The sequence below is a fragment of the Marmota flaviventris genome, chromosome 16, assembly GCF_047511675.1.
Source record: "Marmota flaviventris isolate mMarFla1 chromosome 16, mMarFla1.hap1, whole genome shotgun sequence".
In the NCBI taxonomy this organism is placed as follows: domain Eukaryota; kingdom Metazoa; phylum Chordata; class Mammalia; order Rodentia; family Sciuridae; genus Marmota; species Marmota flaviventris.
Genome location: NC_092513.1, coordinates 49,285,846 through 49,300,885, shown reverse-complemented (window position 1 = coordinate 49,300,885; position 15,040 = coordinate 49,285,846). Strand labels below are relative to the sequence as shown.

Below are 15,040 nucleotides of genomic sequence, written 5' to 3'. Positions count from 1 at the left end.
GAAAATCAAGGACAAGAGGTGTGAACACAAATGTTAACATGGCATCTTCTAGGTTCCTACTAGAACTAGTCAGGGTCAAATACAGTAAGCTCAAACTTTTGTAGTCCTCTGCAGGCGCTCACATTTCCTTCCTCAGATTAAAAAAAAAAAAAATGCAAATGCTCAGTCCAATTAACAATAATTTGAGACACTAAGATTTAAATGCAAAAAAACCCTTAAGACAGATCACTATTTGCACTCTATGCACACAGAATACCATGAAACACAACTTAGTGATGAAAACTCAAATCCTCCTAATCCTTAAAGTCCTACAGTTCCCAACTAAGTTCCTAAAGGTAACTTGCTCACAATTCCATAGATTTTCACTTTTAACCTACTATGGGTTATTAACTAATAATATACTGAATACCAGGTAATCAATATTTTTTGCCCTGAAAAACTAAAATTAGGAAATTAGCTTTTTTTTTTTTTAAAGCCTATGTTTCTATTTGCTCTAACTACAGTGTCAGACTAAAAAATTTCTCTGGAGTCCTTGTTTTTTATTTCCCTTTTTTCTTTATGTTTCCTTGGAAATTTCATAAGTAAGATGTGAGATGTGTAGTTTTCAAGTGGTACTTCCAGTCAAACAAGAGTCCTATTGATATGATGATCAGACTTTAGACTTTTAGTGAGCTTGTGCCTTCTATCCTCACTTTTTCTCTCCATGAGGGAGAAGGAAATTAGCATTTAATGTGAAAACTCTTAGTAAGATATGTCTGCCACATAAGGTAATTGTAGCAAAATTCCTACTGTGCATTTTTAAATAATAGTTAGAATTCCAAAAATTCCACATTTTTCATTAGTCAATTATATAAAAAACAAGTATATATTTTTGTGCAAGCATCAAAGTTTTGAATACAAGACAGGTTGGGCCTGTTTTTGTATCATTCTAAATGCTACTGTCTATACTGTAAAGCAATGCAGGGGCTTATCTGGTTATCTGGGGTTGCCCAGTTAGATATACAGGGGATCTGAAAAATCAGAATCCACAAAATAAATTTTTATCTTAAGTAGAATGCTAACTACATTTTCAAATAATAGATGTTTTCCTTCGATGTCTTTTTCAGGTAAAGTATTCCTAAATTTAGAGAGGTCTAATTGTGAAGTTAAACAAAATTCAGTAAATAAATTATTTTATTTTTTCAGATAAATTTTTTACATACTCTAATACAATTAAGTTTTTTGAATAAATGCCTAAACCCATTACTTACATTATGAGGTATTTCTGAAAAAGCATCCAGGGGATGAAGAGATACACTGAAAGTGCAATAAATTCTTTTTTCTTGCTGGGGATCAAGCCTAACAATTATCAAATGCTAAGTTAACAGTGTCCCACTGAGATACATCCCATCCCAGGCCAACATACTATTTAACAATAAGTTTATCCTATGGTTCCTGACTTTTTAGATACTCCATATGACAAAATAGATACAGGCTTCAATATCTCTTAGTTCATTTCTCAACACAATAAACTCAACCCTGAAATGAAAGTATGGACCTAAGTAGAACTAAGACCTGGTTAACACTAGAAAAGAGGAAAATTTTAAGTTTTCTACATTGTATTTATAAATTGGGATGTATCGTTTTTATCCTTTAAAATATAATTACCTGGGCTGGGGCTGTAGCTCAGTGGTAGAGCGCTTGCCTAGCACGTGAGGCCCTGAGTTCGATCCTCAGCACCACATAAAAATAAATAGAATAAAGGTATTAAAAATATGTATATAATTACTTCATGTTTAATTTCCGTTTTACTATTACCCTACTCTTAAATATTCTTCTACAATAAGCTTTTACTTAGAAATTTACACTTAGAACTGGGCACAGTGGCGCACACCTGTAATCCAAGTAATGCAGGAAGCTGAGGCAGGAGGATCGCAAGTTCAAGGCCAGCCTCATCAATTTAGAGAAGCCCTAAGCAATTTAGCAAGCCTCTGCCTCAAAACAAAAAATAAAATTTTTTTTAAAAAAGGGCTGGGGATGTGGCTCAGTGGTAAAGTGCCTCCAGTTCAATCCCTGATACCAAAAAAAAAAAAAAAAAAAGAAAGAAAGAAAAAGAGAAATGTACACTTAGAATGGAACTTCATTTTTTTTTTAAATTTTGTAAATTATTATGGTTCAACTTTTTTGGTTTTGGTGCTGGGGATTTAGGCTAAGGTCTCACTAATCATTTGCTCTACCACTGGGCTATTTTCCCAGGCCTCAACTTTGAATTTTAATTCTAATTCTTAAGATAACTTACTGGGCATTATTCATTAACTCAATTAAATAGCCTATCTTTAATTAATCACTCAAATTATTGATAACACTGGACAATAATCAATTCACTTAAAATTCATTTCAGCTGGCCACAGTGGTGCATGCCTATAATCCCAGCAACTCAGGAGGCTGAGGCAGAAGGATTACAAGTCCAAGGCCAGCCTCAGCAACTTAGCAAGACCCTGTTATAAAAAATAAAAAGGGCTGGGGATGTAGCTCAGTGGTATAGTACCCTTGGATTCAATCCCTGGTACCAAAAAATAAAATTCATTTCACATGTTTTGGATTACCTCAAAGTTTGGCATAATTTTTCAAATTGGCTGTATCCTTTATATTATTATTTATTGTTTTCAGAACTGATGTTTAAATGTGCTGTGCTACCAATGTATTATACTCTTAACTTTAGCTGGAAAGTGATATTAATCCATTCTGTATAAAATTTCACTGCAAATTTACCTTTTTCAGGGCATATTTTGGGTCTTCAGGAAGAACCATTATTATCCTGCCATCGGGGTATTCAGCCAGAATTCTTTCTTTTTTCCAGCCCTAGGTATAAAGAAGGATGAATTTTATGTATCATATTTTATTCATCATATTCATGTACAGAAGGAAAAGTACATCAATTTGTCTAAAAAAATTACAAACAAAAATATATGCTCATTAATGTTTAATAAAGCATGATAAATCATCTATTGTTAAGCATACAGTAGCTACAATGCTAATTAATGTTTATTATTCAGAGACATTATCTACTACCACAAAAACATCTAATTTATCAATTCCATTTTAAATGATTTTGAAAAATCACACACCGAAAGCAAGCCCCTTAAAGTCAGTGATTCCCAGAACCTAAAGAATGACTTTCCCAGATTCTTGATACAAGAATTAAATGCTTAGATTTCTTAGGAACATGGTTACCTCCACAAACACACACTCTTAGTTTTTTGTCTGGCATGCCAAAGACCTCCAGGAGGTTTTAAGTGAACTGATTTGCATGCAGTAGCCCAGTATGAAAGGAATAGTTTTTATTTTTATTGATCACAACTATCAAAGGCACAAGAAGGAGACTATAAAAAAATATAACTACCTTCTAAGAATCTAATAGGGAAGGAGAGGCTACGTTGTGTGTATCTGAAGTTAAACATACTCAAAAAAAGAGAGGTAATAAACTCTTCTTCAGATCCACACTCGTGGTGATTAATGAGCAGAACCTGCATGAAAAAACAAAACAAAACAAAAGCCACTTAAATCTAGTAAGATGGGACTGAACCAGAGGTTAAACTAGGAACTTTGAAGTTCAAAATAAGTACAGAAGGAATGAGCTTAACTAGCTGTTCCATTTGTCTTACCCCACCAACTTTACATAAAAAGGCCTTTCCAAAAGCAATTTGTATTTCTACTTTTTAAAAAAAATGTTCTTTTTTTTTCTGATTCGTTTTCTTCTAAGAATGCAAAAGCTCAATGAAACCAAGAAAAAGACAACTAAATTTTTTTTTATATACTATGGCAAGTCTGAAAGAATGATGGAATCTAGAATCTTTTTTTTTTTTTTTTTTTTTTGGTAGCGGGGGGAAGAATCATAGTTGGGGACAAAAAATTTAGTAACAATCTTGATATATGTAACAATTTAGATTAAAATACTAAAAGCCAGAATTTGTTTACAAAATAAGAACATCCAAAAGTAAAAATCAGATGATTAAAATTACTTATGATTGATAAAATTCTCAAGATTTGCAAAGAAGCAGAAACAATAATCAGATGTTCTTTCAGGAACAGGAATCATACAGATCTGAATATAGATATAATTTTAAGATATAAAAAACACCTCTTTAAAAAGACATTTATATTAACAATGTTGCTTTTAGAAAAAGCTTTTAAATGAACCTATTTTCCACAAAAAGAAACTAGCAACTTTAAAAAATTAAACTATAAATTCAATGAAGACCTAGATATTTAAGAAACTTCAAATTATAAGAAAGTCATCCTTCCTGAGGTAAAATATCTAAAGACAATTCAATAAACTATTTTCTTAAGAATTGTCTTTAAAAACAATACTATTCTCATGTCTTAATATTACACACTGTAATATTGTACAAATTACTTTGCTTAACTATTTTAGTATAAAACTTCCTCAAAAAAATGCATGTTCAATGTGGAAAACTATCACACTGAATTTTATATAATTTTATGTTTTAAATATGATTCTATTTATTCCATGTACTAAATAAAAGAAGCAGGAACTGTGAGAGGCAGAATTACTATTGCTTAAGCTTCATTTAATGTTTGTGAAGATGGTATAGTTTAGTGAAAACTTTTTAATAGTTTCAGAGTAACAGGGTTAGATCCTGTTGCTAGTTACTAGATGTATAGCCTTGGGTAAATCACTGGAACTCTGATTCTGTTTTCTAATCTAAGCATTCTATAAAATAGCTGTTATCAGAGGGTTGCATTAAAGATAACTGTTCACAAGAGTCAATGACTCTTATTAACTTCCATTCTGGTACATCAAACTAAGAACAATGCAACTAGTCTAACAAAATGCAATCAATAAATATCCCCAATGTTTAAATTCAAATCACGAGCAAAGCAAAGATGAAAGAACCAAGTTGGCTAATGTCTGTCAAATACTATACTCAAGATATTTATGTGCCTCAGCTGCAGTTAATACTTTGCTGATCTCAATAACCATAATTCTCCTGAATTTAGAGAATTCAGAAGAGTGGAAGTCTGTCTGTTGCCCGAAATGGAGGCACAGGTAGAATGTGTAGGGAAGGATACATGCAATTTAGAGGAGTAACTGAACAGCCACAACTGTTTTGCAAAGATGTAAATTCCAATGCAGTTAAGTACATTCCCTCCTCTCGCCGTTAACTTTTAAGGTGTTACATATATCCCTCTGCTAACAGTATTTCCAAAACCTAAATTTTCTAAGTTCATTCATCTGACAACTGAAAAGTGAAAAGCTCTACATTTCTGATTCATATTTCTCATGAGAAGTTGAGGTTTACTGTTTGTTTTAATGGTGCTGGAGATCAAATCCAGCACGATAGGCAAGCACTCTATCTTTGAACTATATACCCAGCAACCCCTTAATTTACATTTCTTTCTTTTCTTTTTGGGGGGATTGGGGTATACTGGGGTTTGAACCCAAAGGCATCTGACCACTGAACTATATCCCCAACCCTTTTTACTTTTTTTTTTTTTTTAAATATTTATTTATTTATTTTTCGGTGGACACAACATCTTTGTTTGTATGTGGTGCTGAGGATCGAACCCGGGCCGCACGCATGCCAGGCGAGCGCACTACCACTTGAGCCACATCCCCAGCCCCCCCCCTTTTTACTTTTTGAGACAAGTTCTCACTAAGTGACTTAAGGTTATCACTAAGTTGCTGAGGCTGGCCTCGAACTTGCAATCCTCCCATCTCAACCTCCTGAGTTGCTGGGATTACAGGCATGTGCCACCATGTCCAGCCTAATTTGTATTTTTAACAGAAATCAATGATATAATGATATTCTTTCCACCCTGTTGTAGTGACTCGAAATTTTAGAGCCTCAAAAGAGAAGCGATTTCTCCTTTTTTTCCATCAAAAAAAGATCACAAATGATGGAGCTAGGGTTGCAGTTCAGTGCTAAACTGCTTGCCTAGCATGAGTGAGGCACTGTGTTTGATTCTCAGCAGCTCATAAAAACAAATAAATAAAATAAAGGTTAAATTCTTTAAAAGATCATAAATGAAAACAACATATATTGGGTGGTGAATACACTGGTGTATACAACTATCAAAATTCAACCAAACACTTAAGATCAGTGCATTTAATTGTGTGTAAATTATACCTCAATTTTAAAAGTTCCTACCAATCACCTTCATAAAGGCTGACTGAAACTACATATTTGAAAGAACACCCAGAAGTAAAAGTTACACAAACTTAAAAGAAAAAACAAAGTCAACAAATACTGCAAGGGAAGATAAAAGAAAGTGATTGAAGGAAAAACCCTTAGATTAGATTAAGAAAGACCGAGGGTAGGGAATGACTTAAGGGACATATTGACCAATGCAATATTACTTTTAACAAACATTATAAAAAAATTGAGATATTTGTGAAGTTTTTAACCCCAATGGAATACTTGATATTAAGGAGTAAGTTCACTAAAGCTTCTCTGTTTAAAAAAGAAAGAATGATCTTCATTAAGTAAAAATATCTAACAAACCGGATGCCTTGGCGCATGCCTGTAATCCCAGCAGCTCCAGAAGCCGACGCTGGAGGATCAGGAGTTCAAAGACAGCCTCAGCAATTTAGTGAAGCTGGGCTGGGGGTGTGGCTCAGTGGTTTCACTCACATGCAGTCCGAGAGAGAAAGATAGAGACACACACACACACACACACACACACACACACGGGGGGGGGGGGGGGGGGGGAAGGAGAGAGAGAGAAAGTGAGGAGGGAGGAAGATAGATATCACTAACAAAATGATAACATGATGCCTGGGTTTACTTCAAAACAACTGGGAAGGCTGGAAGATAAAAAGATCATACATGAACTGAAATTGTTGAAGGTGGTTGGGTGAAAGGTACTGGAGGTGCATTACTCTGTGGGCAGGGGCAGAGAGATTGATTAATTTGAACTTATTTTTAATAATTCAAATCACCTATCGCCAAAGACCAAGGTGTGCTCAGGTACCATTTATTTGGAAAAGAAAAATACATGTAAAATTATCTGATCAGTAAAGTAGTTATCTAGGGCTGGGAAAAGTAGTGACTCTCAAGAGGAGCACAAAAGTGGCCTTAGGGAGGCTGGGATTGTGGTTCAGCGGTGGAGCGCTTGCCTTGCACGTGAGAGGACCTGGGTTCAATCCTCAGCACCACATTAAAAAATAAATAAACAAAATAAAGGTATTGTGTCCATCTACAACTACAATATATATTTTTAAATATATATGTAAGTGGCTTTAGAGTTAAACAGTATACTTTTTTTTAAATTTTAAGTTTCTATGGTATTGAGGCACTCTACCACTGAGCTATACTCCCAGGTCTTTTTTATTTTGAGAACAGGATCTCACTAAGTTGCCAGGGCTGACCTCAAACCTGCAGTCTTTCCACCTCAGCCTTTTGAATAGGTGGGATTACAGGTGTGCACGACTGCACACCTGTAAAATCTTTTAAAAATGAAATTAAATTAAAATGAATTCATTAAAAACAGAATCACATGCTGCTTGACAACACCCCAGACAGAAGGCATACACTGCAGAAAATCTGTATAGTAAATTAAAATTATAAACGTTTGAAATAACTATTGAAATGAATTTTATTTATTTGCTTGCTTGCTTATTTATTTGTTTGTGTATTGGAGATTTAAAACAGGCATGCTTAGCCAATAAACTACATCCCCAGCCCTTTTTGGTTTTTATAGTGAGACAGGGTCTCACTAACTTGCTTAGGCCTCACTAAGTTGCTGAGGCTAGTTTGGACTTGAAATCCTCCTGCCTCAGCCTTCCAAGTTGCTGGGATTACAGGTATACCACTGTGCCTGGCAAAATGATTTTTTAAAAAATATTTATTCTAAACTTTTATGTGGACACAATATTTTTATTCTACATTTATGTGGTGCTGAGAATTGAACTCAGTGCTTCTTGCATGCTAGGTGAGCACTCTACCACTGAGCCACAATCCCATCCCCTGGCAAATCAATTTTGAATGTAAATACTCATTAACAAATATTTCAAGTCACCAAAAATATAAACAGAGTGATCTGAATTATGGTAGAGTGGTTTAATTCCCCCACCCCTTTAGCTTATCTGTATTTCCTATTTTCCATCTTTAAAAAAAATAGTACGATAAAAATGTTAAAATGCTTGACTAGCTCAAAAAGCTAATTTTTACTCCCTCAGCCTCCGCCATGGCGAGTGGCAGCGGCACCGGGTCGTCGGCGACCGCGGCGACAAATCTGAATGCGGAGAAGGAGACCATGGATGTTCTGCTTGAGATTTCAAGAATTTTGAATACTGGCTTAGATATGGAAACACTGTCTATTTGTGTACGGCTTTGTGAACAAGGAATTAACCCAGAAGCTTTATCATCTGTTATTAGGAACTCCGCAAGGCTATTGAAGCACTAAAGGCTGCTGAAAATATGACAAGCTGACTTTCTGGAGAGATCCTGATGAGATATGTCAAATCCTCAAGAGGATTTGAAGATTGCATTTTAGTCAAGAATGTACAGTGAAATTACTGCATGCAGCAGTGTAGAAAAATTTTCCTTTTAAAAAGAATTATAAAACCATAGCTTTATAAATCAGTGGAAAGTGGCTTACAGAGAGAACTATCAAATGTGTTTGCATCGCATCTTTTTTTTTTTAATGGCCCTAAAGTTTTGGCATTGCTATGTTTATATTTATGTATTCCTTATTTATAGCTCTGATAGCTTTAATTTTCTAAGCAGTCTGTCTATCAGATGTGCACATCTGCTGTGCCTGGTGGAAGTATAGTGGAACCCATCAGTATTGATGTGTCGTAGTTATGACTTGTTGACATTTCCATTATAAACTTTAATTTTGAATTGTTTATGTATAATAACTGTTGATTTATGTTGTATCAGGCTGAAAGTTGACAAGATTTTAGCCACCATGTAAGAATTTGTATTTAAATTCCCCATGTATACCAGAATCTTGTTTTTTAAAATGAGAACATAGAAAACATTTCTTGTAATCTTCTCTTTAACAAAGAATATTTAGTTTTTTAAACAGGTTTTGGGCAGTTAATAGTGTGAATTAGATCATTTTGTATTTACTGAAAAATAAAACTTCTAGAAACTTAGATTTTAAAAGTAATAACAGTGCTTAGCTTAGTATTGTTTGTAGTTTGAGTCATTTACATCAAATAAGAATATTAGTTGAATGTTTTTCTAAGTTTTATATCCTATAAAGGCCTAAAAATAATGTATAAAGTGAAACATAGCCAACATGCAAAATTCCTTTTTACTTTTATTACATAAAAGTAATTGGAATTCTTATCTAATAAATATGATGTAGATATATAATAAATCACTAGATAAGTGGTGTGTTTCAATGAATATGCAATATTTTCTGAAGAAATAAGGATTTCTAGTCATTAAACAAAAACTAATGAAATGTGTATCAGGAATTATAAGTTTGCCTTTCTAAAATCATTTAGTGTGTCATTATTTACCCTTAAAGTTTTAACTCATCAAAATGATAATTAAAAAATAAATTTTAGAAAATTTAGGATGTTATTGGTTCTGTTTCTGTAACAGAATCTCAGTGGAATTTTTTTGCAAGGCTAATATGGATTTAATTTCATTGTTGACTAAATTTTAGATTTTTGTTAGATACCTTTTAAATGAATGGTATTCATTCTTCACTAATGTTTTTATTGTTCATTCAAGCTGAAGTGGTTTTTATAAGATTTAGTGATATTTAGATAGCCACTTTCTCTGCTTTTTTTTTTTTTAATATTTATTTGACCATTATGACTTTTAATTCATGGCATCTTTACCAGTAAACTGAAAAGGTCTATTAGCAGAACAAGTTAGGAGACAATAAGAATTTGTGATAAGCATTTGAATGAAACTAAACATGTTATTTATAAATCAAAGAGAACATTTATTCTCAACTCCAAAATGTGTTTGCAGTTCTAGGCCATAAGAGTTGATAATATAGATTAAGTTATTTACGTATGAAGCAAAATAGGAAAAAATACTGAGAAAGGATTATGTTTACAGAGGCCTTCTTATCTGTCATATTTCTTAAATGTTTTTTGGTGATACTGGGGATTGAACCCTGATGCATTCCACTAAATCACATCCCCAACCCTTTTTATTTATATATATTTATTTGAGACTGGGTCTGGTGATATTGTTCAGGCTGACGTTGAACTTGTGATCTTCTTGCTTCAGCCTCCCAGATAGTTGGGATTAGGTGTGTGTCACTGCTGCTGGCTTTAAATGTATTAGTATCTTTTTAATGCATACTTCAGTAATATTTAAGAAATAAAATAAAATGATACAATTCCAATGCTGTACATGTTGACAATGACAAAAATAAAACCACATTGGTAGTATTGGCATGTACTTTTGATTAAATACATCTTTTTATGAATTCAATTGTATTTCTTTAGGTGGTCATTTTATAGATGTTAAGATGCTTATCATGTGTGATTGAAGGCTACTTAAAGACAGGTTATGTAATTTACAGCTTAAATTAGGCTTGAAGTATAAATGGAATACTCTTCCACTGGTAGTGAGAGGAGATAGCTATATTAACGTTGCCTCAGGCTTTAAAACAAAGTTGGCAATTCAAATAAGTGAGAAGTGATATTTTTCTATACTCAAATAATAACTTTTTTACAAAGTGGATCATTATCATTGTGAAATGTATAGACATGTTCCAAATATGCATGTTTTACAATAATTGAGTCAAATAACAGTTTTTAAATATTTAATTAAAATTAAAAATTCAAAAAAAAAAGCTATTTTTAAATGAATGTTTTGAAAATTTTTTTAGCAAATAATCTTGTGTTAATACTGATGAAAGTTTTTTTGTAGCCATTATGACCATATTGACATTAAAAGTGTTGAAAAAGTTTAGATGTGCTGCACATGATAATGCACACCTGTAATCCGAGACTTGCGAAGCTGAGGCAGGAACATATTAAGTTCAAGGCCATCCTGGGCAACTTAGCAAAGCCTGGTTTCAAAATTAAAAATTAAAAGGATTGGGGATATAGCTCAGTGGTAAAACACCCCTGATTTCAATCTCCAGTATCCAACCCCCCATCTCCCCCTGCCCGTTTTAGATACTACTATTAGACTTTAAGTGACAAATACATGGAGAAATTCAGTTAGTTCAGGAACTATATTAACCACCTACCACAAGGGTAGTTCATATGTGATCCAAGTAGTACAGTACAGTGGTAAAAGGATGTTAAAAATCAGAAAGCACTAGATTTGATTCAAGGTGTGGTCTTGGGCAAATAACTTCTCTAAATTTTGGTTTTCTCACCTAGAAAATGGTAGAATCACCACAACACAATAGCTAAACAAGGAAACATTATACTATTGAGCACAGTGCCTAGCACAGTAATATGCCCCCAATAAATAACAATTCCCATCATCATTATAGTGACTAAATTTTTTTCTTGTGAGTTTTTAAATCTTGGATACCCTCAGACCTTACAAGGTCATTTATGAACAGTTCCCTTGGCCTGGTATGCCTTTGCTCTATACCCTTATGAGTTCAAGGGACTTCTACTTATCCTTTCTGACTCTACTCAGATGTTAATCTGATTTTTCCAATCTCTATCATATATCTTTGCTCTATATTTATACGGTACATTCTGATACTCTGGTATTTTCCATATTATTTCAACAATCTACTTAACTATCCTTTTGCACTAATCTGTGAATTTACATATTATCTTTTGAATAATAATAATTTTTAGGAAAAATATCTATGATCCTGGAGCACAGAAAGAAGTTAAAATATGTCTGAATAAAAAAATTATGAATCTAGAAAATGTTTACCCCATAAGATATTATATTCATTTCTTACAAATTGAGAAAAAAAATTACAGTGAAAGTAGTTTAGATTTGCTATTGTTGGGTTGGGGTTGTGGCTCAGTGGTAGAGCACTTGCCTGGCATGTGTGAGGCACTAGGTTTGATTCTCAGCACCATGTATAAATAAACAAATACATAAATAATAAATATCCATCAACAACCCAAAAAAAATTGAAAAAATAAAATCTATCCAAACCTTTAAAAAAAATAGTTTGCTGTCATAAGTAGTAAGTAGCTCATTAGAGAACCATATCTTTCTAGTTTAAGCTCACATTCTTTTTTCTTTTTCCTTTTTTTCTTGCAATATTGGAGACCAGAGCCCCAAGCATGCTACACAGCATTCTATTTCTGAGCTACATTCCCAGTTCCACTCACATTCTATTCTCTTATGTCACAATGACTTCAAGAATTCTGCAAATCTAACAGAAGAATTAAATAGTACATAAATGTGTGCAAAATGCAATAAGATATGTTTGAAAGGAAGTTTCCCCCAGTCAAGCTAAGCTCTTTTATATTTAAATGTTTCTAAACCCGTATCAATATGTATATACAACATATTTCTTAATTCTCAAAAAAAATTTAAGAAATTACCAACTGGGTGTATAGTTAAGTATTAGACACTTGATGAAAGAGAAACTAGGTTAAATCCCTAGAACCAGTTAAAAAAAAAATAGTCAAATTGAAGGAGGGACCTACCAAAGAAGGCAAAATAACGTAAACAAAGTTTTATAATGATTTTAAGAAAGAAAATTCTAAATCATATTAGGAATTATTTTAAAAAGATTCGTAGAAGAGGCAATATTTCTTCCAGGCTTGAAAGGTACAGATATAACTAGAAAGTGTTCCTACAGGTGGGAACAAAATGACAAAAAAAGAAAATTATGAGCCATGCACAAGACAATGATCAGTTCAATTTGGCTTAAAAGAAGGGAATTCATACTAATTTTTAAAAGAAACTTAGAATACACTTTAAAGAAAAGGAAAGGGATCAAGGAGTGGAAGGCAGGAAGTGCTGGGAAGTAATATTGGCCAAATTATACTGTTATATTGTGTGCATGTAAGAATACGTATCAACAAATCCCATTATTATGTGCAACAATAATTCACCAATAAAAAAAATGGGGGAGGAGCCATAATGTGGTGGGTCATAATGCCTGAGAGAAATAGGGGGAAATCAAGGAAGATTCTGAGAGGAAAAAAAAAGTTATATGACTAGAGTTAAACAAAAATGATTTTACAACATGGGTTTCAATTTCCAATCATAAATTTAATAATATTACAAAACATGCCAAATGTCACTCAAATCTTCATCTCATTAAAATTCAACAGGACAATAAAGAAGACTGTCAGGATTTAAGTTTAAAAGGGACTAGGGTCAATTTATTTCTATGAGCTAAACTATACTGCACACACAACATTTTTGCTGAAATTCAAATAAAATAGCAAAACTCAAGGCATTCAGAGCTAATTCTATTAAGTTACAACATGACTTTGGGCAAATACTTATGCTTCTTTCTGCTATTTCCTCATTTATAAATTAACTGTAACTACCTCATGATTCCTTGGGAGAGGATTAAAATAGTGTGGTAAAAGTAAAACGACTGCATCAGCCCCTAGTAAACAGGAACACCCCAACCAATGTTACCTATTATTATCATTGCTATCATTCCCTAGATGTACAATAAATTGGTATCCACTTATTTACATTTATAAAAGAATTTTTTCTGAGAATTTTAAAACTATGAAGATGTATTAAATATTGACTCATGTTCATTTAACAGTCACGATATCAATCAGCCTACTTAAACATAACTAAATACAATGTTATCTAAATTTAACCATCAAATCTGACATGTTTCTTATCACTCTAATATTTCCAGATTATAGTTTCCCAATTTTAATGACTTCACTACTAAAAACAAAACAACTTGTTTATATTACTTTTTCATAATTAAAAAGATGCTATTCAGACAAACAAAAGCCCATGGCATAGTATTTTTTTCCCACTCATCAAATAAGTGAATTAGCAATCAAAGAACATATAGGATTTTTAGTTTTTTTTTTTTTTTTTTAACCCAGATGATACTAATTTTATTGGGATTTTTTGTTTTATTTTAGAAAAAACTGATTCTTCCAACCCCCACGCAGGTAATGGGGTTTGGCACTTTAGCACTGAATACACACTCAGCCATTTTTACTTTTAGGACTTTTTGAGACCTTGAAAGTCAAAATTTTAAAAGTTTATACAGCAACATTTATTTGCTTGCATTTATGCAAATGAACTCCCTTTTTATTTTATTTTTTGTTTTCCTTCAGTTTTTATTGCTTGAAAGATTTCTTTTTTTTTATTGTTGGTTGTTCAAAACATTACATAGTTCTTGATATATCATCTTTCACACTTTGCTTCAAGTGGGTTATGAACTCCCATTTTTAGCCCATATACAGATTGCAGAATCACATCAATTACACATCCATTGATTTACATATTGCCATACTAGTGACTGTCGTGTTCTGCTACCTTTCCTATCCTCTACTATCCCCCGTCCCCTCCCCTCCCCTATGAACTCCCTTTTTAGAAATTCAGTAATCGGAACTGAACCCAGAAATTCTCTACCTCTGAGCTATATCGCCAGAACTTCTTTTTTTAATTTTAGTATAAGCCAAGGTTTTGCTAACTTGCCCAGACTGGCCTTGAACGTGTGAATGTCCGGCCACTGGTATTACATGGGTACACCAACATACCCAGCTGATCTGACTCATTTCTTATGAGTTTATGCATCTTTAAATCTTTAGATATATTAAAGCAGTATCTACTTCAGGAATATTCTTCTCGTGTCTGCAATATTTAAACTAAATGAATAGAACTGAACTTCCTCTATGTATAATAATACATTAAATAGAAAATGAGCTCTGAACTTTTTTTCTGAATGAAAGAATTTAATGTAAGACAGGTTTTATAAAATAAAATATAAAACTACCTATTTTGATAAATCTTATATCTTAGGATCAATTTTCTTTGATCCAGTGATGATAAAGCAATAGGGATCTGAGACATGCAATAGAGACTACACATTCCAAAAGGACCAAATCTCAATGTGACATACCACTATATTCCAAGCACATAGCAAGTGCCTGGGGCAAATTAAGTATTTAATAAACATCTATTTTTGAAAG

General features: G+C 33.0%; 1 protein-coding gene and 1 pseudogene across 9 annotated transcripts in view; one reads left to right on the top strand and one right to left on the bottom strand.

Annotated features, from left to right (window-relative positions):
- The window catches only part of Esco1 (establishment of sister chromatid cohesion N-acetyltransferase 1), a 94,878-nt gene that overhangs the window by 29,467 nt on the left and 50,371 nt on the right, over nt 1–15,040 (bottom strand). For 3 of the 9 annotated variants that reach the window (XM_071602871.1, XM_027942913.3, XM_027942912.2), the window contains exon 9: nt 2,752–2,841. In XM_071602871.1, the coding sequence (XP_071458972.1) occupies nt 2,752–2,841 (90 nt within the window). Of the gene's footprint in view, nt 1–1,288; nt 1,339–1,647; nt 1,712–2,751; nt 2,842–3,382; nt 3,507–15,040 lie in introns of those variants that run through there. The other 6 variants (XR_011704828.1, XR_011704827.1, XR_011704829.1 and 3 more) reach the window with 5 other exon arrangements.
- Nucleotides 8,191–8,435, top strand: LOC114098687 (mitotic-spindle organizing protein 1 pseudogene; annotated as a pseudogene).